We start from the raw sequence: 26,926 nt of genomic DNA, 5'->3' as shown, positions 1-26,926 counted from the left end.
ACAAAAAATGAGAAAATATAAACGAAATTTTAATAAAACACTGTAGCTCTAAAATTTGGGAAATTCTCTGAAAAATTTTTTTCTTGATATTAAAAGGCATTCCAACACTACTGTTTTGTCATCAATTACGATTTTAAATACCCAACCCTGACGCACATCTATCACCACCACAGAGGAAACTTACAGTAGTAATAGTTTCAGCAGCTGCCACCATATCTGCCAGGCCAGCACTAATGATATGTTCCTCCAAGTCTTTCAACATTGGCTCTATCCCATTGGGAACTTTGTCCATCAATGAAAACATTAAATGTAATTCTGAAACAACAGAACACACTCATGTAAGCATCTCATCCATCAAAATAAATTTTCTCTTTGATTTGTATCTTGGATCTAGAATGCCTAGGATAGTAAAAGTCTGGAGAAATATTAGTTGGAAATTGAGAACCTTACTAGTATTCTTTGGATATAATTAGGAGTTGTTATAATAAGTACTATAACTTACTGATCCACTTTCTCTGACAAAAATTATTTTTAAAAGAAACTCTAATTAAAAGTGATCACACACCACAAAACTTAACTCCTCTTAAAAGGTGAGTCATTTGACCTTCAACTCAACAGAATATTTTTATTTATTTTCCAATTTTTTAATTTAAATTCACTTAATTAGCATATAATGTATTATTTGTTTCAGGGGTACAGGTCAGTGATTCATTAGTTGCATATAACACCGAGTGCTCATTACATCACATGCCCTCCTTCATGTCCATCACCCACTTATCACCCACCCCCCAGCAACCTTCAGTTTGTTTCCTAAGATTAAGAGTCTCTTATGGTTTGTTTCCCTCTTTGGTTTCATCTTTTTTTTTTTTTTTAGTATTTTTCTGGTTTCATTTTATTTCATTTTTTCCTCTCGTCCCCTATGATCCTCTGCCTTGTTTCTTAAATTCCAAATATCAATGAGACCATATGATAATGGATTTTTTATTCTAAGTAGTACAAAAGTTTACACAGAAGTGTAGTATATTTCATAAAGTAGACACAATATTAAATACATTGGTGCCACATCAAGTGGCAAAAAAAAAAATCACATCATCAGACTATTCAAAGTGATTATAAAAGTGTATCAGAGATAATATAAAACTGTATTCATAGGGAATTTTTCAGTTTATAAAAGCACTTTCTCGTTACACCATTTAACTGACCTTCACAAAAATCTTGCTGCATAGAACTGGTTCCCACTACAAAAATACTTTTGAAGGGAGCCCAACATGGATCAGAAATAACTCTGTTTAGCCTGGCACACAAAAATTCAAGTATTTCATTTATGCCAATGAGCTTTTTACTACAAAACTACAAGTGTATGACCCTAAATGAACCGAAGTACATACTTTAAATGCAACTAGAGATTAAATAGGACTTTGTAATTATACACAATGAAACCTGGAGAGGAATACATCAAAAGGTTAAAAGTTGTTATCTCCATGTAGTAGAAATATAGGTAACTTTTACCACATTGGCTGTAATATACTCACAACCTCCCAAAATCTATCTTTATTAAGAAAACGTGTCAGTAATAAATAAGTACACTTGCAGATATCTTAAACTGTTACATATTTTAGGGGAGAGGGATGAAGATCATTAACGTGGACTGTTGTATTACTTTCTAAAAATATTCGCCAAGAAGTTCCACACAAAAGTCAAATACCTACTTCTAGTCTCTCCCAGATGTTTATCATTTAAATTAGTCTTTAAAAGCAGAGCCGTACATCTGAGAACAAACTGAAATCCACCCCCATTCTCTACACACAAGTATTGATACCAAAGGGTGGAATGTTTAAAATGTAAATTTATAACCGTCTTTACAGTACTGCTGTTAAACATTTTATCATTTTCCTTAAGCACAGTTTACTGTAACAAATATACCTACGTAGGAAAGGATGATCTAACAGCAGCTTATTAAAAGTAATCTGCTCAAAGGTACCCTCTTAAAAGATTATGAGAACTTTATGTGATGTTTTACCTACTTTCAGTTTCATTTCGCTTGATCATGCCTTGGCACTCTGCTAAGATAGTCTCTTTAAAGGATGTCACCAGGGCATTTACACAGCATTCCATGAGCTGAAACATATCAAAAATTGGTCAAGGCTATTAGAAACACAAACCTACTCCACCCCACTTTGCTTTTTTAGCTCCATAAAACCATACTGTTCAACAACAGCAGAACGTTAAGCATCATGAAAGCAGATCTTACTCACCTTTACTGCAGGAGCACTGAAGGTGGATGGATACTCTACGACTAGTTTACCAAGGCATATTCACCCCAAGAAAAAGGCTACAGAACTTGTGTTCTCTTTAGAAATTTTAATAGAAGTCCCCAAGGAGGGGAGGAAAAAAACTGAAAAATATTCAAAACAAAATGAAAAAAATAAACTTTGATGAATTCTTATCTGGAGAGAATATGTGTTAAAATTAGATTCTAAAATTCTAAATACAGTCATTCCACAAGCCATCCCTGGACGGCTACCATGTGCAGGCAGCAGGGAAGTGGTGAGGAGACAGAGACGACTGAGATACGAGCCCTGCTTTGGAGGAGGAGCCCTGTCTCCTGAAGCGCAGGGAAGACAGCAACAGAAACTAACACATACAACCCAGTTAAGCGGCAACATACACACACACACACACACACACTCATGCCCAACAAACAGAAAAGCAGGCAGAGGAACTAGACACTTCTGGGGTAGTTAAAAAGGTCTCATCTACAGGATGAAATCTAAATTGGATCTTGAAAAATAATTACAAGTCCAAAATGGATTGAGTATTCAAGCAATAAGAAGAAACTGAATATGGTAGGGAAGAGACAGAGAGTGGAAGAGAAAACTAAAAAGGTAGGCTGGAGCCAGATTATATAAGAAAATATATATTTGGGATTTTTATTCTATAGATAGGGTAGGGAACAAAGAATCAAAGGTTTTAAACAGAAGATAAATGGAACAAATATCTACTCCCCTAAGAGCAGACTGGTCAACAAGGCGGCTGAAATATTCCAGGTAACATGGCCAGGGTCTGGTGTCCTAGGCCGTCCTCAACAGAATCCACCCACCCCATCACTGCTCCCACACGTCACAGAATTCCTCATTCTTCTTGCAGGCATCAAGTAAAATGAATAGGTTATGAGTACTGGAGCACAGTACACTAAGGCTGATATGTATCTTCTGAAATAAAGATCATCTGTTCTAAGGAAGGGAATTATGTGTGTCTTAAAAGTTCTTTGTTAAAAATTCTCCTTGGAATTGACATAATGTTGATAATAACTGAAGCTAAATTTAGATAATGGGGATTCATTATACTATTCTGCCTCCTTTTTAAATGTTAAAAAATTTCTGTAATAAAAAGTTTTTTTCAAGTCCCTTTTTTTGAGAATTATGCTAACAACTTTAAAACCCAAGGACGCCGATTTCCTAAGAGAAACAATACACACAAAAAGTGCTTGAGAAATTCCTGCCTTGCCAAGGTGGGACGGTGTGTCCGAGTGCTGAGTTGTCTCCTCCGGCACCAGCGCTGGACCACGCACGGCTGAGCACTCCTGCCGCAGTGGCAAGGCCAGACTGACAACACGTGAACCTAACTACACAGAACCCAGGGGGAAGAGAGAGCACGTGCAGTTGGAATGAGCCCCGAGCCTTGTCCCTGCATCCCCAGTTTCTATTTCACTGAGAAGTCAAAGCTGTGTGACTGGATAGTAGTCCAACTTCTGCAAATTCCAAAAATCCAGCGTGTGTTTCAAACTGTTGTTCTGAAGTGTGTTAATGGCTGTAACCAGCTTTCTTTAACACAAAACAGAAAAAAGCAGAGAGCATAATACATAACAAAAGTGAATATTATTTCGTAGAACTTTCATTTCAGGTATGTGCAAGTGAGCAGACTGTATACTAAACCACAAAATAATGTCTTCCTTATTGTGGGTTACAAGGAGGATTAAAAGGAGAGGACAAGGCAACTGAAGAAACTCAACAGAATCTAGTTGAGTCTTCGATGACAGGAGCTAGGGAGTCTGCTGCGGCGGTTTCTGGTTTGAGAGGGTTAACTATCACAATACGAGGGATCTTTAATGAGCACTTAGTCTGCACCAAGCAGTGTGCTGAATGCTTTACGTGCATTATCTTATTTAGCCCACATGACCACCTTAAGCAGATATTTCACACAGAAGGAAACAAGCTGAGAGAGGCTAAGTAACGTGCAAGTGTTACACACACAGTTCACCAGGTCTTGTTATATGAGGCCTGGTGGGTGACTCCAAAGTCTACAACTTCTGTTACTACATTAACAGAAAAAGTATACACTTAGCAATGGCTACATGCCGAGATCTGAGTTAGGCGCTATAAGGAATAGAGAAGTATAAAACATGGTTTATACCTTCAATAATCTTACAGTCCAACTGGGGACATGTAAGTACACATCTAAAAATCTGTGTATAATTCCCATATAACAGAGGTACACTAAAAGAAGTTCAACTTGCTAATAAAGCAAAGATGTGGAAATAAATGCATCATTATTATACTATAAACTTCACAAGGACAGAGACTGTGTTTGTCCATAGCTGTGTATTTATGGCCCCAGCCACAGCTGGTGTCTGAGAAATAACACAACAGTCTATAATTTGCTACTGAATCTAGCGGTAGAAACAATAGGTATAGTGGAAATTCAAGTTAAGAGGAAACTGATGAAGTCTACAGAATTTGCAGGGACTTTATCACAAGATGGACTATAAGGGTTCTGAAGGATTTAAACAGGCAAAGGAAAAGTAGAAAGTAAAACATTAGGAAAACAAGTAAAAAAAATTCTTAAAAATGAATCCAAGAAAAAAAAATGAACAGAAAGAAGTTTAAGAATGAGGAACTACTTACTGGAGCAGAATGACTCTTGCAGGAAAAGTATTAAGTTAGAAAAATAGGTGAGGGCCGAATAATGAAGAGTCTTAAACATCAAATATAAGAAATAATGATACTATGGTTTCTGAATAAAGAATGAAAGTGATGTTTATGAAAGATTAGCCCGAACTCACAAAAGAAGAAATATAAATGGTTCATAATAAGAATAAAGATATCTAGCCTCAATAGTTTTTAAGTGCACACAAATTTTTTTTAATCTACAATACTAGGAGATTGTCACAATTAATAGACTAACAAAAAACCCAGATTAACAAAAATAAACACGCACATTGTTGATGGGAGTAAGAATTACTGTATTTCTGAAGATCAGTTTGGTATTATGTAGCAATTGGTCAAAGGTGCATATCCTTGGCTTCAGCAATTTCACTTCCAGTAAATTCCATTCCAAGAGAATGCCCCATGTGTACTTAAAAGTGTTAAAGAGCTAAAGGCATATAAAGATGTCCCAGGTAGTAATATTCATAAGGAATAAGCTACAATAATAACAATAATAAAAATGCCCATCATTAGAGAATAGGTTGGGTATATTCACTAAATATATATGATAAAATACAGGCATCGAAAATAATGTTACAATACACTTCTGTGTTATACAGGGTAAAATATGCATGATATCATAAATTTCTTGGAAATGATCAAAGGAAGGAAGGGAAGGGAAGGGAAAAGAGAAAAGAAAAGGAAGGAAAACAGGCAAGGAGCAAGCAAACGGAACGAAATGATGACCACGGCTGAAACCAGAGGCTGGCTGTGACGGTTAGGGTTCGTTGTACTACTTTCTCCACTTTTGTAAATATTTGAAAACTGTCATAACCAGGCTTTTTTTTTAATAAAGAGATTGATTATGGTCTAAATCCTTGTGAGATGAAAAATCCTTCAGAGAACTATTTCACGTGGGCAAAGAGAGGAAAGGGAGACTGCGTGGTGCTTTCCCCTTGTTGCAAATGAGTCTTGTCTTAACGACAGGGTTGGTTCCATGAGGTCAGAAATCATGTTACTCCTCTTTCATGTTTCTTTCCCATCATTTACCAAAATACTACATAGAGAGTCGACCCTAAATATATACTTGTTATTTGAAAAATACATCTCGAAGGGAAAGGGTAGTGATAAACCATCTCTCTCACCTTGTATTCCCTTTCTGTCTCCTTTTGCTAGCTTCGGTGAAGAAAAAAACTTTTTGCCACATGCCATCAAATCCTGTATTTTGCCTGAGATGAGCACAACTTCTAAATCCATAGAAATCTCTCCCCAGAGGTCTGCAAGGTGAAACACTTTAACTATCAATGTGCTTGATGTTTTACCTTCCTCTATAGCAAAACTCTTCAAAGATGATGCCTGCCATAAAACACAGCAGGCACTCAGTATTTGTTGAATGAATGGATGTAAAGGTCAAGGTCTGTGAAGATGAAAGGTGGGACAGATAGGCTAATTGATGGAGTAGAGTCTTCTTTTACTGGTATTCAATTTGCACAATTAATCCTACTTCACTGAAATTTATTACAAAGCAACAAGAATGGCTCTAATTTTCGTTATTCAAATCTGTACAAGTAATAATTTGCTTTAACTCAACTATAAAATAGGAGATGAACTAAAAATTATCCTAGGTTCTTCACTTTAAGACTTTATCATTGTAAGGTCTTTAACCATATAAGGATATCTGTAACGTATTCAGTAACTAATTTATTCTACGCATGGTAGGTTACTCTCAAAATTAATTTCCCTTGACTTTTCTAGCTTGGTTAAGATTTCTTTATTTTACCATTATAACTAGTGGTATTTGTTTTATTTCTAAACTGTTTACACAGTAACTATACACAGCAATGAAAATTCAGACTTACTCACCTTGACTTTTTCAAAATCGCCCTTAATATACTAAGATACTAAAGGTCAATAAATACTTTAATGTTAATAATCTATGACTTGTGACCTGGTTGCTAATTCAATGTTCTGTATAAACAGTACGATAGTTCCTATCTGTCTTCGAATCAGCAACTTTCTCCAAACCTGAGCTTTAACAGTAAAATCCACCATGCCAGGCAGTGTTTTACTAAACTCTGACAATACATGTGGGTGTTACTCTGTTTTGCAGTTAAGGAAACAGATTACAAAGGCTGAATAACTTGCCAAAGAGCACACTGCTGGTAACATGACAACAAAGGAACTCAAATCCTCCTCTGATTCTTACATGTACGTCCCTAACGACTCTAACACACCACCTCCCTCGTCAGGGCCTTGGTCACAGGGAAGAGATGAAGACTTGCCACGGCCAATCCACGCTCTAGTCCATCACTCTGCTGTATAAACAATTCGTTTTATTCTAGTGTCACTCTGAAGACAGGAACCAGATCTATGTTACTAGGCACAACTCACAGGAGGCCCAGCATATTTTAAGTGCACAATAAATACAAACTGAATGCCCTCAGGGAATGCAGGTATGTAGGACAATCACCTAAAATACTAATAGCCATAGAAAAACTTTTGAAGTTGTTTTAGTTTAAGTTTTTTTCTCACTTTTTTCTTATTATTATGTTTCATCTTTTCCTGTCAATCATGTCTCTTCAGCAGACAGCTCAAAGCCTCTCCTGGTTTCACACAGACACTGCTGCTCACGTCCTACAGAACCATTCAACGAGAATCAAGCTTATTGGAACTGTGTGCTTAACTGGTTCTGAGTGGGGCTACGTGGCTCTCCCATAAGCAAAACCGGAACCATGCGCCTCTAGGCTTCTAACCAACACTTGGCTGCTCGGATTCTTGGACTGACTTTTCAGGTTCTCCACTGAACTGTAAGCAGCTCAAGTTGCTGTAAGGGCTGTCCTTCGGACAAGTCAAATTCTACGATATTATACATACTTCAGACCCATACACATTGACAGTGAAGCATGCTCACACACGTGGGCAAAGACACACACAGAGCGCATTAGATCCAAGCTTGGGCCCTCAATTCGAGCTGGGTCAATTAGAGCTAGGATAATTAAAACCGTGGAGCCAGACTCTTATCTTCTTTCAGGTCACACAACGAAGGACAGCAATCATGGTCCCCACTTCAACAACAACAACCAAAAGACTAACAGCTGTCAAAGATAACAGAATTAAGAGTACAAAAATACACATGCAGAAAGTTCTTACAATGTTCCAAATTCCTAAATCCAGATATCCTTCATTTTAGTGTTAGCCCTGTACTTTCCACACTGGATTTTACATGAACTAACACATTTGCCTTTTTTTTTGTTTGAGATGGGTTCCTGCTTCTTGTCACCAAGAGTGCTGACTACATATGTGTAAGTGCAATACATATATCCAAAATTATGTACCGAACTTTGCATATCTTCTTCATACACCCCCAAAGTGCTTAGCATTATCCTTAGGAACTCAGGACCAAAAACTGCACTTAATTAGAAGCCCGGCTTCACCATGTCCCAGCTGTCTGAGGCCAACCTTCTGCAGTCTCTGACCTTCAGTTTCTTTACCTGTAAAGGATAAACAATGACAGCACCTACCTACAGGTTCTCCCTCCGAAATACATCCTGAATCTCTCCACTTATATATCTATCTCCACTGCCATCAACACCTCTCACCTCGATTATAGTTTGTAATCCAAATACCCTACTGCAACCTAAATGCTCTTTTGAAATACAAAAATAAGATCACATCAGCATCTCTACTTAAAATCCTTCAACAGCTGCCCGTTGCACTGAGCTCCTGCTCCCCACCCCTCCCCTCATCCACCACACTGTGGCCACACTAACCTTTCTCTGTTCCTAAAACATGCTGAACTCATTCCTGATTCACAGCCTTTACACTTGCTCCTCCTTCCACCTGGAAAGCTTTATCCCAGATCTTCACAAGGCTACACCGCTATCACTTAGGTCTCAGCTCTAATATCACTCCCTGAAGACGACCTTCCCTGACCATATTCTGTAAGGCAAAGGTGACAGCAGGAGCATTACCAGAACCAGTTCGCTCTCTACGGCATTCATCTATTTTATAAAGAATCACTTACACTGGGACACCGAAGATTTGGTACATACTTCCCTGGGTGTTATTAAAAATATCACTGGCTGCTTGTACAAGATAAAGGATTGAGAGACAAACAAGAGCTGAGACAGGGCTGAATGAAAGGAAGAAGTAAAACTCCACTATTTACAGATAATAGTATATTTTATACAGAAAACCACAAGATGCCACCAAAAACCTGTCAAAATAAATTCAGTGAAGCTGCAGGACATAAAATCAATATACAAAAATCTGTTGCATTTCTTTACATGAATAACAGAGTATCACAAAGAGAAATTAAGAAAACAATCCCACTTACACTTGCATCAAGAAGAATGAAATACCTAGGAATAAACTCAACCAAGGAGGTGAAAGAACGGTACACTGAAAACTCTAAGACACGGATGAAACAAACAGAAGACACAAATAAATGGAAAGATATCCGGTGCTCACAGAATGGAAGAATAATAGCATTAAAATGTCCACACTACCAGAACCATACAAACTCAATGCAATCTCTATCAAAAGTCCAATGGCATTTTCCACAGAAAAAGAACCACCAGTCCTACAACTTGTAGAGAACCACAAAAGACCCAGAACGGTCCAAGCAATCTTAAGAAAGAACAACAAAGCTGGAGGCATCACCTTCCTGACGTCCAACTATGTTACAGAGCTCTGTCATCACCAAAACGGTGTGGTGCTGGCATCAGAACAGACACAGAGATCAGCGGGACAGAACACAGAGCCCAGACACCAACCCACACGTATACAGTCAGCTAGTTCACAACCAAGGAGCCAAGAATATACAATGGGGAGGACAGTCTCTTCAATAAATGGCGCTGGGAAAACTGGACAGCCGCGTGCAAAAGAACAAAACCGCACCGCTATCCTGCACAATATGCAAAAATTAACTCAAAATGGATTAAAGACTTGAACCTGAGACCTGAAACCATAGAACTCCTAGAAGAAAACACAGGCTTAGGTGAGTTCCTTAACATAGGCCTTGGTGATGATTTTTTTGAATGTGACACCAAAAGCAACAAAAGCAAAAATAAACAAGTGGACCACCTCAAACTACAGGACTGTGGCACAGCAAAGGAACCACGGACACAATGAAAAGACAACCTTGTAACGGGAGCAAATCACCGCACGTCACCGATCTGACGAGGAGCTAACACCCAAAACAGACAAAGAACTCCTACAACTCAATAGCAAAAAATAAACAATCCCACTGAAAAACGGGCAGAAGATCTACGCAGACGTTTTCCAAAGAAGACACACAGATGTGGCCAACAGACACACGAAAAGGTGCTCAACCTCACGCATCGCCAAGGAAATACAAACCAAACCCACGTGAGCCATCGCCTCACACCTGTCAGAATGGCTCGTACCGAGAAGGAAGAAAGAACAAGTGTTGGCCAGGATGCCGTGAAGAGGGAAACCCTGCGCACTGCTGGTGGGACGTAAAATGCTGCAGCCGCTGTGGAAAACAGTATGGAGGTTACTCGAAAATTAAAAACAGAACTACCATATGACCAGCAATTCCCCACCTGGGTATTTATGCAAAGAAAACAAAATACTAACTCAAAAAGACATATGTACTCTCAGGTACACTGCAGCATTATTTACAATAGCCAAGATATGGAAACAACCTAAGTGTCTACCAATGGATGAAAAGATAAAGATACTATGATACAAATACACAACGGAATATTATTCGGTCAATAAGAAGAATGAAGTCTTGTCATTTGCAATAACTTGGATGGACCTTGAGAACATTATGCTTGAGTGAAATAAGGCAAAAAACAACAAATACCATATGATCTCTCTCATATGTGGAATCATTCAAAAAAGAGAGAGAGAGAAATAAACCCCCCAAACTCATAGATACAGAGAAGAGATCGGTGGTTCCAAGAGGCAGGGGGCTAGGGGTGGGGAAAATGTATTTTGTTTTTAGCTTTAAAAAACTGAGTATGGGCGCCTGGGTAGCGCAGTCGTTAAGCATCTGCCTTCAGCTCAGGGCGTGATCCCAGCGTTCCGGGATCAAGTCCCACATCGGGCTCCTCCGCTGGGAGCCTGCTTCTTCCTCTCCCACTCCCGGGCTGTGTTCCCTCTCTCACTGGCTGTCTGTCACATAAATAAATAAAATCTTAAAAAACAAAACAAAAAAAACCTGAGTAAAAATTTTCAAAAAATCATTTTTATTTGTTGACTAGTCTGTTATCTGTCTTCCTCTATCTGAATGCTAACTCTGTAAGGGCAAGGACTTTTTGTTCATGGTGTACCCCTTTCTACCTACCTCACTACTAATAGAGACTAGATACATATTCACTGAGTGAATGAGTGCTCAATAAACATAGGTCAAATGGTTTAATGAAGAAAAATAAAACTAGAGGATTGTAGTCTCTAGCAACAGAATCCTATTCCCCATAAACCCAGGGCATATTCACCAGCAAACAAACAAATCTGTAGATTATATATTTTGATCCATATCCCATGGCCCATCACACTGGAAGAAAAGTACTAGTTTGGAGCCAGGAGACAGAAGCTGTAACTCATCATTACTTATGTAATACTGAAGACAGTGATTTTTCATTACTTTTCACAAAGTGCTGTATAATAGGCTGATTATTATTTATACACACTGCCCTCCCCAAAATTCTAACTTAAAACTCCTCAGAAGTCCTTAAGCTCTTACAAGTATACAATCTTTCAAAAATTGGAGAGGGCTCTCACAATTAGCTCTTCTCTGACTCTCTACTCAGATTACTCCAATAACCCAGTCTCAAATCTTTCGATCATCATACAGGCCATTAAAATGTCTTTTAGGGGCACCTGGCTGGCTCTGTCAGTAACCATGTAACTCTTGATCTCAGGGTCATGAGTTCAAGCCCCACATTGGGCGCTGAGCTTACTTAAAAATAAATAAATTAATTAAATGTCCTTTAATTATTTCTTCAAAATGCCTCTTACTTCCCTTCATTTATCATTATGTACCTAGCTGAACCCCTTTTACCACATTCGTGACAACCAAAAGCAAGTCTCTTGCCTCTTTAGAGCAGCTCTGATCCCCTCGTCATAAACTTTCAAGGCTCTGCACCACCAAAGCACTGGTTCTCAAACCCTTCAGGCCCAACACTCCCTTTTACAGCAAGTCTTACACTGAAATTTACCTATATGTTATTTCAAGAACATTGATACAATCTCTAATTATAACATACAGCAGAAATCAAAGGACAGTTCTTTATAATAAGTCAATATATATTTCAACCTGTAAAGTCGTGGCCACAACCAAACAAGAGATACAATGAAGCAGTCAGGCGCCTGCCCCTCTGCGTGGTGTCTCTGGGAAGGTGACAACTACGAATGCAGTGCAGCACAGACAGGCCGGCGACTCACACACCACAGGGAGCACCGCTACCGGCGACATAAGCGTCTGTAGTAAAAATAGGTTTAAATCCCAAACAGCAATAAAAATATTATCTTCCCCCAACTTACACAATAATATCAACACTAGAAAATAAGGTGTATTATTAATATCATGTAAAAATATTTTGGTTTATAAGTAAAACACAATTCAGATTTACACTCAGGCATAACAAGATTTTCCTTGACCCGTGTGGCCAGTGGGACCACTGACTCACTCCTTTTGGGATGTGACCTAATTTTGGTTTATGTGGGACACTCTGAGCACCGTGAGACATGTGGCATTCCTGACCTCATTCACTGCAAATCAATCACTGTGGCAACCAAAAAAGCCTCCACAATCTGCACAACACTTTCTGGAGGTAGATGTTACCTGAAAACCCCTGGCCTAGAGAGTTCATCAAAATATATTAGCCTAGGGGCTCCTGGGTGGCACAGCGGTTGGGCGTCTGCCTTCGGCTCAGGGCGTGATCCCGGCGTTGTGGGATCGAGCCCCGCATCAGGATCCTCCGCTATGGGCCTGCTTCTTCCTCTCCCACTCCCCCTGCTTGTGTTCCCTCTCTCGCTGGCTGTCTCTATCTCTGTCAAATAAATAAATAAAATCTTTAAAAACTATATATATATATAGTTTTATATATATATAGTTTTATATATATATAGTTTTATATATAAAAGCTATATATATATATATATATATATATATATATATTAGCCTAGTTCAAACATACTAATCTAGAATTCAAACGTTCTCCAAAACAAGACTAAAATCCACCCTCCACTTTTCCTAACTTCCAAAACTTTCCAACACACAGGCCAGGCATCAGAAAAGAATTAAAAATTAGAACATAAAAAAGTGCTCCCCACTTTTTTCCCACCTTTTGCTTACTGGCATCTTCATGTTGTGATATTTAAACAACTCACAGCATGACTAACTTCCCACTGATTCTGCTGTATTAATGACAAGCAATTTCAAGTAAAAGTTGAATTAGGATAAATCTATAAAAGGATTCTAAAGATATTATTCTCGTTACATACTAAATTTAACATCTAAACATTTTACATATAAGAAACTTAGAGGAGGGGCACCTAAGTGGCTCAGTCGGTTAGGCATCCGACTCTTGATTTCAGCTCTGGTCATGATCTCAGGGTTGTGAGATCGAGCCCCGCATCGGGCTCTGCGCTCAGTGTGGAGCCTGTTTAAGATTTTCTCTCCCTGGGGCGCCTGGGTGGCACAGCGGTTAAGCGTCTGCCTTCGGCTCAGGGCATGATCCCGGCGTTATGGGATCAAGACCCACATCAGGCTCTTCCTCTATGAGCCTGCTTCTTCCTCTCCCACTCCCCCTGCTTGTGTTCCCTCTCTCGCTGGCTGTCTCTATCTCTGTCGAATAAATAAATAAAATCTTAAAAAAAAAAAAAAGATTCTCTCTCCCTCTGCCCCTCCCCTGCTGCAGCGCTTTCTCCCTAAAAAACAAAAACAAAAACAAAAACAAAAAAAACTATGAGGGGAAAATCTTGGGAGTAACTTTTATTGGCTATATAGGATATGTCAAAATCCCTTTGGGGCACACGTTTATCCATTAATAAATGGGACATTGTGTTCATTCCTAAAATGGAAGAATGGCTTAACGTGAAGAACTCTGTTGATGTGATTTACTGAATTAGTCCAATGGAGGAAAATGCCATGTAGTGAACTCTACCGATGCTTCCCATATTGAAAAGGCATTCTTCATAATATGTTTTTGTTTTTATTTTTGTATTTTATTTTGATTTTAGCATTACAGAAAAGTTGCAAAAACAGCACAGAGTCCCCATACATCCACCACCTCATTTCCCCTAATGGTAATGTCTTACACAACTACAACGCAACTACTAAAACCAGGAAAATAGTAAACTACTAACTATGGATCTTACTAGAAATTCACCAGTTTTTCCACTAACGTCTCTTTCCTACCCCAGGATCTTACCTACAAGCCCACACTGCATTTAGTTGTTGCTTAGATCTCCTACTCTCCCCCAGTCTGTGGCAGTTCCTTGGTCTGTCTCTCTCTTTTTTACTCTTTTGGTCTGTTATGATCTTGACACTTTTAAAGAATACTAGTCAGTTATTGTGTAGATTGTCGTCCAATTTGAGACTGTTCAATCTTTTCTCATTAGAATAAGGTTATCCATTTTTGATGAGAACACCACAGGAATGAGGTTGTCTTCTCAGTGCATCACATCAAGAGGTTCACCATGTCAGTACGTCCCTCCAACTGGTGATGTTAACCTTACTCACTTGATTAAGATAGTGTCTTTGGGGGGCATCTGGGTGGCTCAGCCGTTAAGCGTCTGCCTTCGGCTCAGGTCATGATCCCAGCGTTCTGGGACTGAGCCCTGCACCGGGCTCCCTGCTCAGCGGGAAGCCTGCTTCTCCCTCTCACACTCCCCCCACTGTGTTCCCTCTCTCGCTGGCTCTCTCTCTGCATCAAATAAATAAAATCTTAAAAAAAAAAAAAAAAAAAAGATAGTGTCTTTTGGGTTTCTGCATTGTAAAGTTACTATTTTTCCCTTAGAACATATCCTGGGGAATATACTTTGAAGCTGTTAATGTACTCCATTTTACCTCACAGTTTTGGTTATTAACTTTAATATCCATTCTCGGAGCTTGTCTACAACAATTATTACTGTGATATTTGCCTAATAGGGACTGTCAAAACCCTCCATGTTTATAAGGTGGAACTCTTCTATAAGAATGAGTCTGAGTATTTTCCAAATGTCTGATAGCCAGTATTAGGTATATATTTGTGTCATCTGTCTGTATCTTTTCTCAACATTTTTCTACCGGGTTCTTACCCATTTTTGTTCCTCAATTTTGAAAAGTTCTTTATATAGCAGGGCTAATAGGCCTTTCTCTGTGATATATGTTGCAAATATTCTTTCCCAGATTGTCAGTTCTCTTTTGACTTTGTTTATGGTTTTCACAATTTTATTTTTTTTAAGATTTTTTAAAATTTATTTATTTGACAGAGAGACAGCCAGCAAGAGAAAGAACACAGCAGGGGGAGTGGGAGAGGAAGAAGCAGGCTCCCAGCAGAGGAGCCCGATGTGGGGCTTGATCCCAGGACCCTGAGATCATGCCCTGAGCCGAAGGCAGACGCTTAACGACTGAGCCACCCAGGCACCCCCACAATTTAAAAAATGTAGTCAAATTCATCAATCTTTCCTTTTATTGGCTCTGAATTCTGAGTCATGTTAAAAAGCTTTCCCCTAAACCAAAGTTAAAAGAGGAATTATTCTTGTACCTATATGATTTCATGTTTAGCATTTCAATCCCTGACCTATTTGGTGTTTATTCTTCTGAATGCTGTAATATACAAACTCATCTTTTTCCAAATGGCTACTGCGTTGTCCCATCACCATCTTCTAAGTCTATCTTTATCCCCAATGATTTGAGATCCAACCTTTGTCCCATAAAATTCTGGACTGTCTACTCCATCCCACTGGTCCCCTATCCATTCATGCACAATTACCACACTATTTTATGAAGGATGTCTTAATGTCTGGTAGGGCTTTCTACTCATAGTTTTTCTTTTCCAGTGTTTTCCTGGCTATTCCTACATGTTTATTTTTCCACACAAACTTTCACATCAACTTGTCTTTTTTTTTTTTTTTAAAGATTTTGTTTATTTATTTGACAGAGAGAGACAGCCAGCAAGAGAGGGAACACAAACAGGGGGAGTGGGAGAGGAAGAAGCAGGCTCCCAGCAGAGGAGTCTGATGCGGGGCTCAATCCCAGAACGCTGGGATCACGCCCTGAGCCGAAGGCAGACACTTAACGACTGAGCCACCCAGGCCCCCCACACATCAACTTGTCTTAACTTCATTAAATAGTTGTTAGTATTTGCATTGGCATTACAGTGAATTTATAAATTCATTTAGGGAAGAACTGACATCTTTATAATTCTAAGTCACAGAATTTAAGAACAAGGGATGTCTTTCCATTTTTTTGAGTTTACTTCTGTGTTTTTTGAATGTTTAAAAAGTTTTCCTCTTACAGGTCTCATATATTTCTTGTTAAATTTATTCCCAAGTGTTTAATTTTCTTTGTTAATACCATAAGTGATGTTTTCCTTAATATTATATCCTGTTTATTATTTGTGTATAAGAAGACTATTGGTTTTTGCATGTTAATTTAATATCCTACTACCTTACTGAATTGCTTTATTGTTTGAGTTAGTTTTATCGTTGATTGTCTGGAGTTTTCCAAATATACTATCATATCATCTCCAAACTGAGAGTTTTACTTCTGCTCACCCATTCTCATACCTCCAACTGATTTCTCCAGTCTAACTGCAGAGGCTAATACCTCTTATACAATGTTAAAAAGCAGCAGAAATAGTGGGCATCCTCGCCTTGTTCAAGATCTTAGTGGAAATGACTCGTTTCTCCATTAAATAAGATACTGGCTTTGGGACTAAAGTATATACATTTTTAATAATACTCTTCATAAAAGAAGAATAAATGAATAGTTTCTTAACGTAACAAAATGCATACATCATGCCAAAATGCAACACCACGCTTAATGATGAAAATGTGGAAGCACTCCCATCAAAGACTGAAGAAGCAAGGATCCCCCATATTTAACATTTTTCCCAAAATTAACTACTAATAGATTGAGTCTACTGAAGGAAATAGGAGATATTAATATTAGAGAGGCAAAAGCATCATTATTTGCAAATGATGTTATCAGCTGCTTGGAATATCCAAGATAACAAAACTCTGATAACAATGAAAGAATCCAGGGAGCTGCTAAGTACTATAGTAACATTACTTGAGATGTTCATCTGACATTTAGGAGGCCTGGCCTCACAACTGGGTACTACCTAGGTGAGATTTTCTCTACTATACACAATACAGGTCGAAAAACTTGTTTCTCTTCATATATAAAAAAAACTAGTCAGGTTGAAAAAATTGATATTGATTTATACTAACTAAATACAAAGAAGGTAATTGATCAATGACAATAATTTGCTAATTTACAGAGAAAAACATAAATGCCAAAAACATACATACTTTAATCTTAAATTCTGGTGTGCATTACAGTATAGCCCCATATGAAGTGACTGTTAACAGTAAAATATATTTTCCCTATACTGTAATTGTCCTCCATTAATAAGAATAGTCTAACAGGTAAGTACATACCATTGCATGTTCTGATGGCTGATAATTCTTCCCAGAGAATTTAGGGCAGTAAGTCTGTTCTGAATAGTTTGTAGTGTGGAAAGGGACTTGTTTCTTACGAGCAATTCAAATAATGCTCTTTATATTTTATTTATATCAGGACTTGGTGATTTTTTGGTTTACTGTTCCTTCCATCACAACATACTTCATTTTAATATATATCATTTCTCTTTGAAAACAGAAACTATAAATTAACAAATATATAATAAATGTTACGTACACAGTATAAGGGCCTTAGCTCAGTGAGGTGTATAAACAACAATACATCTTCATTAAATCTGAAATTCCCAATGTTAAAATTAATCCTGCAGTTTTGGTACTTATTTCTCCTCTGCACCAAATATTGCTGTACAAACTGCATATTAATCTACGTCATTAAAAGTTAAGAGAGTGATAACCTTTGAAGAAAAAGATGGTTAGACTAATTTGGAGAGGGCATGATGGATGATTTCAGAATTGCTGGTAATTATTGTCACGGTGATTTTATAGGTATGTTCACTTTGTGATAATGCATACCTGAAATTTCTGTGCACTTTTCTGTATATACCTTATTACTTGAGTCAAGAGTTCATTTTTAAAAATAAGCAGAAAATCGAAACAAAAGAAAAACAAACCACACAAAAGACCTCCCACATCCCAAATAAAGTACAGTTTCTTTGGAAGCACGCTGTATTACACTTAGGGTCTCTCTGTTGAAAACTGTAATGAAAAAACTTATCTTTGAACCCTAAAGTCCTTTAGCTTGATGAGATGCTCACGCTATTTGGTAACTGTGAAAAAGTAAATTCACACCTTCTATTTTAACTTTTTTCCGTGTGCGTGTGCGCGTGCGCTTTGAAGTAGAAGGGGAGGGGCGCCTGGGTAGCTCAGTTGGTTAAGTTTCTGCCTTCGGATGGGGTCATGATCCCACGGTTCTGGCATCAAGCCCCACACTGGGTTCTCCACTCAGCGGCGAGTCTGCTCCTCCCTCTCCCTCTGTGATCTCTCTTGCTTTCACTCTCTCTCAAATAATAAATAAAAATCTTAAAAAATAAAAATACATGAAGTAGAAAGGGAGGCTTACTTGCTCTATACCAACTATCATGTGCAGCTGACTATCTACCATTGTCATCATCTTTTTCTTGCTTTCTCTTATCTTAGACATCTACAGTTGAACTCCTTAGGCTTCATATAAATATGATACAACTAAGCTGTATAAACTAGAGGAGAAAAACAACAATTCTATCTCACGGAACTGCAACATCCCAGCCAGATGCTACGGGCACATCCATCAACTCGAACCCCTCACACTGACTCCTATTTCTGATGCAGGACTGAGACTTACTTTTCCCCCCAACCTCCCGTAGCAGTGAATTCCCCCAGGCCAGAGCCTTGGGAACACTACAGACTCCGCTCCCTTTAACCTTTAGCCCCATCCATATGACACCATGTTCCACTTCTAGGAAGTCTTTTTCTCTCTACTCGCTCAGCTACGTCCCCGTTGCTATCATCTACGTGGTACTCCTAAACCCCTGCATGAATTATTGCAAAACCTCCTACCTTCTCCTCTTCTCTCTTTCCCATTCCAACTCCTCTTTCATACCGTTACCAGATTAATCTCCCCGGGGGATAACTCTGAGCATGGCACACTTGCTTAAAAAACATTCAACAGCCTTCCCTGCATTCTGGATGAAGTCCAAGCCTGGCTTTAAATTTCTACAGAAAATTTCTATAAACAACCATGAAATTAGCCCTCTTTTCTGGCCAATATGAAAGTTATTTAACCACTAAAAGAGGAAATACACTGTATATCATGTAAAGCAAGACAAACAGAAAACAAAACAAAACAAGAAGCCAAGGGGGGAAAAAATCCAACTCAACCTGTTTTCTGAACAAGGCATAAACATGACTATCATTCAAGACGGAAGAGCTGAAGAAAAGTCAGAAGCAAATAAAGAAAGAAAGAAAGAAATCCATCCATAGCTGGAAAATGTTTGGTCGCAGGCAAACAGGAATATTGCCCCCTTGAATGTAAATCTAAATCCAGTTCCTAGGCTCCAAAGACTGAAGGGAATTAGAGGAAGTACCACTGCCATATGTGAGCAATTTCTAAGACTCTCGCGAACGTGACTGCTGTTTTCCTTACTATAGCACATTTAGGTCATTCTCTCTAAGAAAACGCTCAGGACAGATATTGTAACATGGCTACTATCTCTGATCAGTTTTGGTTTTTTTTGAGGAACTTACAGTATAAAGAAAAACAAAATAACAATATAAAGACTGATGTTCCCTGATCAAGTAATATTTTATCTCATGACAAGTTTGAAAACATCTTCCCATAACAAGAATAAATATCCCCTAGAAGTAATGATTTGATCAGTACTCACTAATTCAGTGTTCACAGTCACTTTACGGAACAAAATCACTGTGAATAACAAGAATCAACTGTATCTCTAGGGAGCATATTTTACTTGCAACATGAAAATCACTAAAACGGTTAACTACAGATGCACATAAAACATAATATAAGGAGACTGTTAAAAATTAAGTACATTAAACGTAACGAAGTCAGAGCAGGGATGGCAAATAGATCTCATCTTGCACATCAGCTCACAAGAACAAGGACTGAGTCCTGAGTAAGGGGCCTTCTGCAGCTGTGCTCGGGCACCGGGGCAAGGGTACTAAACGCATTAGTCATGCTGGTCAGAGACGTGAGAAGGATGAGTAAGAATACTCGCATCACATATTTGCCATCCCTGGGCAACTACTTGAAATAATCTCAAAGAATACACGATCACACAGTTACTTACTGCTTCAACAGAGTTACATTCCCGTCTTGTTTCTAAGTAACGTAGTGCTCGTTTTTCTTCTTCTTTTAATTTAGCATCTGCCTGCCCAGAAGCAAAATAGCAATCATTTTTAAGAATATCAAGAGAACAGCTCAAATGATCACACAGACTCAGTTCTGACTTACATATTTCATATAATTCTGTACACCATTTTGTTGTAAATACGAGGGTGCCTGTGTTCTATAAAATCTCTCTGTTGAATCCAAGTATGCCTTCTCAAAATTGTCCCTATAAATTTGAAGCTTATCCTCGGGATTAGAACAAAGGTTAACTGAAAAACAGAAAATAAAATTTTACTCTAATTACACTTTAAATCAGTATTTTGAGTATAAAAAATGAAATAAATAGTGAGGAGTCATTATGTGCAAGGGACTATGACAACGCTCAGGAGAACATAATTATGCGAGACAAAATCCTTCTCTGTAGGTAACACATAAAGCACTCAAGTGACAAACAGTACAGACAACATGGTCTATTGTATTTCTGAATAGGAAAGAGAATGACTTCCAACTAGATGGTCAAGAAACCATTCACAGCTGAGATGGGATTTGAGGTGAGTCTAAAGAAAAACTAGAATTTACACGGAAGCTAGTAAAGGAAGTAAATATTGGGAAGAAGTCACAAGGCCAAGTCAAGGTAAAATGACCAGGTTGTCTGAGTGGACCGTAAGGTTAATAGAAAACAAGGCAGAATGGGAAGTTAGGCGTAGCTGTGGAGAGCCTCAGCTCCCTGATTTGAGCATGGTGTACCACCAAATGCCAAGAAAAATAATAACAAAATTGTACTTAAAAGTTCACCTTGTGAACAGTATGTGGGTTAAATGATAGTGCTAAGATCACTGTAAGAAGACTGTTTCAAAAGTCCAGAAGCAGAAAAAAAAAAAAAAAAAAAGTCCAGAAGCAGAGTTTACACAGTATAAACTGGTAGTAGTTGAAATAAGAAGGAATAAATTTCAACAGCATGGGTAATGAAAGCCTAAAGACTTTGATACCTAAAGAAATATGGGGGCAACAGAGAGAGCCAATCGAAGACAGCTGAAGGTTCATTAATACAAAAAATTCTTACCGAGGCATTCTTAGTGCCCACGTTCTACGTTCAGTAAAGAAACGGTGTGAACCACACAGTGAACTAAAGTGATGAGAGGGAGGCACCGGGACTATGAAGCCATGCGAGAGGGACCTGACCTAGTCTGGGAATCAGGGAAGGCCTCCGCCGGCAAACAGGATGCGGATGAGCGACAAGTAAAGCGGGAGGAGGAGCATTCTCAGAGAAAACAGTGTTATCTGATTTAAAGAACAAATCAGAGTATCATGGTCAGACACTGAAAAGTTCAGAGAGGAATGTGTACATGGAATAAACGTACTTTCTGAAAACAGGACAAAACCAGTTACCACCTTTTCTGATCTATCGATTCAAATCTACATTTCTCTAATTTAGGTCACTGAAAGGATTCACCAGCCAAGAACTGAATGAGATGGAGAAAACCAATATTAATCACAGGAATATAGACCTTTTTCCCGTATTTCCTTGAAGAGATTTACTACCTTCTGTGGGCTCTTCAAAGCACCTGGCACCAAAAGTAGACATGACTATTGCATAGCACACATAACTCCGATGGTACTATATTCTGCAACGGTCGCAGAATTTCCAGAAAAAAATTATGATCATAAAAGTTCAGAACATACCATAGGACTCTCTTACTCCAATGACCAGCTGAGAATCAAAAGCTTCTCCTAGTCTTTCTGCATGTACCAGCTTCATCGCACTGTCCTGGAGTCTGTTTTTTATATTTGAAAAGATGGACTCATTCCATGTATCAAGCATGAGCTAGGAAAAAAAGAAATATGCAGTCATCTCAATTATTCATATACCAGGTATCCTACAGACACACAAAAAATTTTAACTAGAAATACTAAAAAAGGAAATCAAATTCTTAGGCCTATATTCACTTGAATACTTCAGGGAATGAGTGTGTTTAAGTTTGGTTAAATGTTAACTTATTTACTGGATTTCCCATCTGTAAAATAGTACAAATAATAATACAAATTTCAAGTGATTGTTGTAAAAATTAAATATAACAATACATGTTAAAGGTTATCCTCTCCTATAAATACAAGGTTAAATTTCAGCAATACTGGTGTTTGGAATGCTCATATACATGTTTGTATAAACACACAATAAATGCAAAAAGCACCAAATGAAAACCTGTGTGATACTGGACCTTTAAAAAAAACACACAAATGCACCTGACAGATGTTCCACTTAAATGACGGCAATGTTATATACACAGCCATATGTATCATCATTCCAAGAAACTGTGTCAGATACAGAAAATGTATTAACGACAACAGCACCAGCATCAATAATAACAAGAGCAGGTATGCGACATTCACTACACACCCAGCATGGCTCTAAGTGCTTTTCACAAGTAACTCATTTAATCCTCAAAACCAATAAATCAGTACTGTTATCTCCCTTTTTAGAAATGTAGAATCTGGGGCACTGAGAGGAAAGCTAGCTTCCCCACACTTATACAGCTCATAAATGGCAACACTGGGATGTGACTCCAACAGGTATGGTCCCAGAATCTAGGCTCTTAATCATTAAATGATGCTGATTCCTGTAATCAGTAGGGAATGGTATAAATTGAAAGAATAACAGAAAAACAAGAGAGGACAAGATTATGAAACTGCAAATTAAAAAGCATCTAGAAGTATTTCTCTTTTTCTTTTGGGGGGGAAGGGGATAATTTCTCACACTACAGTTATTTCTACTACTGGAGAACCACTGGGTGTCTAAATTCATAGCATCCCTGTCCACATCAGCACAAAGTTTAGAGCTGGGAAGGGGCAGGAATGCCTATGCCACTATTTGAATGCCTGACTTTGTTGCTATAACCATCACAGCAAGGAGCAAGTTGCTTAAAGTCCAAGAGGCACTTTTCACTTTTTTACTTTTCAAATCTATGTTTTCACTTGATTCTCAGAAGCAGAAATACATATGAGAAATGAGGACAGAGAGTTTAGGTCATTACTGATTGAAGAGTTGAAAAGAAAACCAGGAATTCCACTTTCAAAGCTGAGTTCTTTACATTAAATCACGAGGGATTACTGGACACAGAGCTTCTAACTAGAAACTATGCAAAAATATGAAAATGAACACAGTACATAATGAGTTCATGATAACTGGAATCAAGTAAAAAGAATATCATGTAGATAACAACAGTTTAGCCACAATTAAACACAAAGATACAAGAAGGTAACCTAACAAGAGATTTTTGAAAGAGGAAAAAAGTAATTTAAAGGAAATACAAAGTAGGAAATAGAATACTGAAGATAAAACCAGGAAAAGGAGAAATTAAGGGAGTAAAGTCTGAGGACACAGATCCACAACTTAACACCACATGACATAAAGAAAGAGAAGTGCAGCTAAACGTGGATGGAACAAAGTTAGTAGTATTCAGTAAAACCCAGCAAGAGTCGAAAAGGAATTTATACATCAAGTAGAAAAACCCACTTAAAATCTGAATTACTTTCTAAAGTTGTAAAATCACCCTCTTTCTGAGCACTATTAGGGTAAAAAATGCAACAATTAACTTACTTTTCGAACAATACTGTCTTCTACAGTTGATTTTTTATTGCTGCCCTGTTTACCCATTAAAGTAATCTCCAACTGACAAAAAGGCTTCGGTAAAATATCGCACTGTGTAAAGAATTTTCGCCATTCAACAATGTATGCTTTTAACAAAGCTGTATCATCTTGATGGCTCAGTACTCGCTGAAAAAAAAGAATCGTACGAATTTGAAATAAATACAGGTAGGTGTTTGAAAGAATAACAGACCACATTCATGCTATAAATATAAAATATTTTATTTATCGTACAAACTATATTATATCTAAGAGAAATTAAAACATGTATATATCCAAGAAAAATAAAAACATTTTCACAAATACTTACTGTGGCAATGTTGGTACATATGTAAAATCATAACGTATACATGAAACTAATAAAATGTTTTACGTCAACTATATTTCAGTGAAAAAACCCTAAAACCCTATATCCTTAAGCCATCACTTTTTTGGCCTTCCCTAACTATCACTCCCATCCATCCCTTGTCCAGCCGTAAGCAACCACTAATTTACTTTCAGTGTCTACATACTTGCTTGTTCCAGATTTCCATATGAAAGGAAACATGTAATATGTAGACTTTTTTTTTTTAAACGTTTTATTGATTTATTTGTTTTTGAGAGACAAAGAGCGCACGCAAGGGAGGGAAGGAGGGAACACGTGCACAAGAAGGGGAGGGGCAGAGGAAGAGAGAGAATACCAAGCCAACCATATGCTTCATGCAGAGCCCTACCCAGGGCTCGATCTTACCACCCCGAGATCACAACCCTATGTGAGACCAAGAGATGGACTCAGTCCACCTGACTGAGCCACCCAGCACCCCCAATGCAGGGCCTGAATTCATGACCCTGAGATCAAGACCTGAGCTGAAATCAAGAATCAGAAGCTTAATCAACTGAGCCACCCAGGTGCCCCTATAATACGCAGACATTAATAATTGACTTCTTTCATTTAACAGTTTCAAGGGACCCCCAAGTCCTAGGATATATCAATACTTTATTCCTTTTATGGCTGAACTCTATACCATTTTATAGATATACCACATTATGTTTATCTATTTTGTCCACTGATGGACATCTGGGTTATTTCCACCCACTGGCTATCACGAAAAATGCTGCCATAAATATCTATGTCCCAAAAAAAGTTCATAACAAACCTGTGCACAGTCACCAAGAAAAAAAGAGAGGACTCAAACAATATCAGAAATAAAATAGAAGACATTACAACTGATAACAGAGAAATACTAAGGACTGGGGCCCCTGGCTGGCTCAGTTGGTAGAGCATGCAATTCTTCTTTTTTTTCCTTAAAGATTTTATTTATTTATTTGAAAGAGAAAACAAGAGTACAAGTTGGGGGGAGGGGCAGAGGGAGAGGAAGAAGCAGACTCCCTGCTGAGCAGGGAGCCCAATGCGGGGCTCCATCCCAGGACCCTGGGATCATGACCGAAGCCAAAGGCAGACGCTTAACTGACTGAGCTAGCCAGGTGCCCATATTTTATTCTTTTTGATGCAACTATAAATGGGATTGTTTTTTAAATTTCTCTGATAGTTTAAGTGTAAAGAAATTCAACAGACGTTTGTACATTGATTTTGTATCATGCGTCTTTACTAAATTTGTCTGTTCCGACAGTTTTTTGGTGGAATCTTCATGGTTTTCTCTATATTATGTTATCTGCAAAGAGTGACGGGTTTGTTTTTTTTTTAAATCTTCCTTTTTGACTTGGATGCCTTTTAATTCTTTTTCTTGTCTGACTGCTATTCCAGTACTATGCCTCATCAAAGTGGTGAGAGTTCACATTCTTGTCCCGTTCCTGATCCTACAGGAAAAGCTTTTAGCTTTTCTACATTGAGTGTGATTTTCTACATTGAGTGACTGTGGGTTTGTCATATATTGCCTTTATTATGTTGAGGTACATTCCCTTTATACCCACTTTTTAAGAGTTTTTATCATAAACAGATGTTGCATTTTGTCAAATGCTTTTTCTACATCTATTTGAGATGATCATAAGATTTTTATACTTCATATTGTTAACGTAGTGGTTCACAAAGATTCGCTTGTGGATGTTGAACTAACCAACCTTGTATCTCTGGGATAGATCCCAAGAATACCTACAAAAAAACTCAACCAAGGAGGTGAAAGAACGGTACACTGAAAACTCTAAGACACAGATGAAACAAACAGAAGACACAAATAAATGGAAAGATATTCGGTGCTCACAGAATGGAAGAATAATAGCATTAAAATGTCCACACTACCAGAACCATACAAACTCAATGCAATCTCTATCAAAAGTCCAATGGCATTTTCCACAGAAAAAGAACCACCAGTCCTACAACTTGTAGAGAACCACAAAAGACCCAGAACGGTCCAAGCAATCTTAAGAAAGAACAACAAAGCTGGAGGCATCACCTTCCTGACGTCCAACTATGTTACAGAGCTCTGTCATCACCAAAACGGTGTGGTGCTGGCATCAGAACAGACACAGAGATCAGCGGGACAGAACACAGAGCCCAGACACTAACCCACACGTATACAGTCAGCTAGTTCACAACCAAGGAGCCAAGAATATACAATGGGGAGGACAGTCTCTTCAATAAATGGCGCTGGGAAAACTGGACAGCCGCGTGCAAAAGAACAAAACCGCACCGCTATCCTGCACAATATGCAAAAATTAACTCAAAATGGATTAAAGACTTGAACCTGAGACCTGAAACCATAGAACTCCTAGAAGAAAACACAGGCTTAGGTGAGTTCCTTAACATAGGCCTTGGTGACGATTTTTTTGAATGTGACACCAAAAGCAACAAAAGCAAAAATAAACAAGTGGACCACCTCAAACTACAGGACTGTGGCACAGCAAAGGAACCACGGACACAATGAA

General features: G+C 38.2%; 1 protein-coding gene across 2 annotated transcripts in view; it reads right to left on the bottom strand.

Annotated features, from left to right (window-relative positions):
* The window catches only part of CUL5 (cullin 5), an 88,383-nt gene that overhangs the window by 21,995 nt on the left and 39,462 nt on the right, over positions 1-26,926 (bottom strand). For both annotated transcript variants that reach the window (XM_048217211.2, XM_057316593.1), the window contains 6 exons: positions 24,017-24,193; positions 22,102-22,243; positions 20,542-20,687; positions 20,378-20,458; positions 2,025-2,118; positions 185-315 (listed from right to left, as the gene is read on the bottom strand). In XM_048217211.2, coding sequence (XP_048073168.1) covers positions 185-315; positions 2,025-2,118; positions 20,378-20,458; positions 20,542-20,687; positions 22,102-22,243; positions 24,017-24,193 — 771 coding nt within the window. The remainder of the gene's footprint in view (positions 1-184; positions 316-2,024; positions 2,119-20,377; positions 20,459-20,541; positions 20,688-22,101; positions 22,244-24,016; positions 24,194-26,926) is intronic.

Source organism: Ursus arctos, unplaced genomic scaffold (assembly GCF_023065955.2).
Source record: "Ursus arctos isolate Adak ecotype North America unplaced genomic scaffold, UrsArc2.0 scaffold_22, whole genome shotgun sequence".
Taxonomy (NCBI): Eukaryota; Metazoa; Chordata; class Mammalia; order Carnivora; family Ursidae; genus Ursus; species Ursus arctos.
This window is presented reverse-complemented; position numbering and strand designations above follow the sequence as displayed.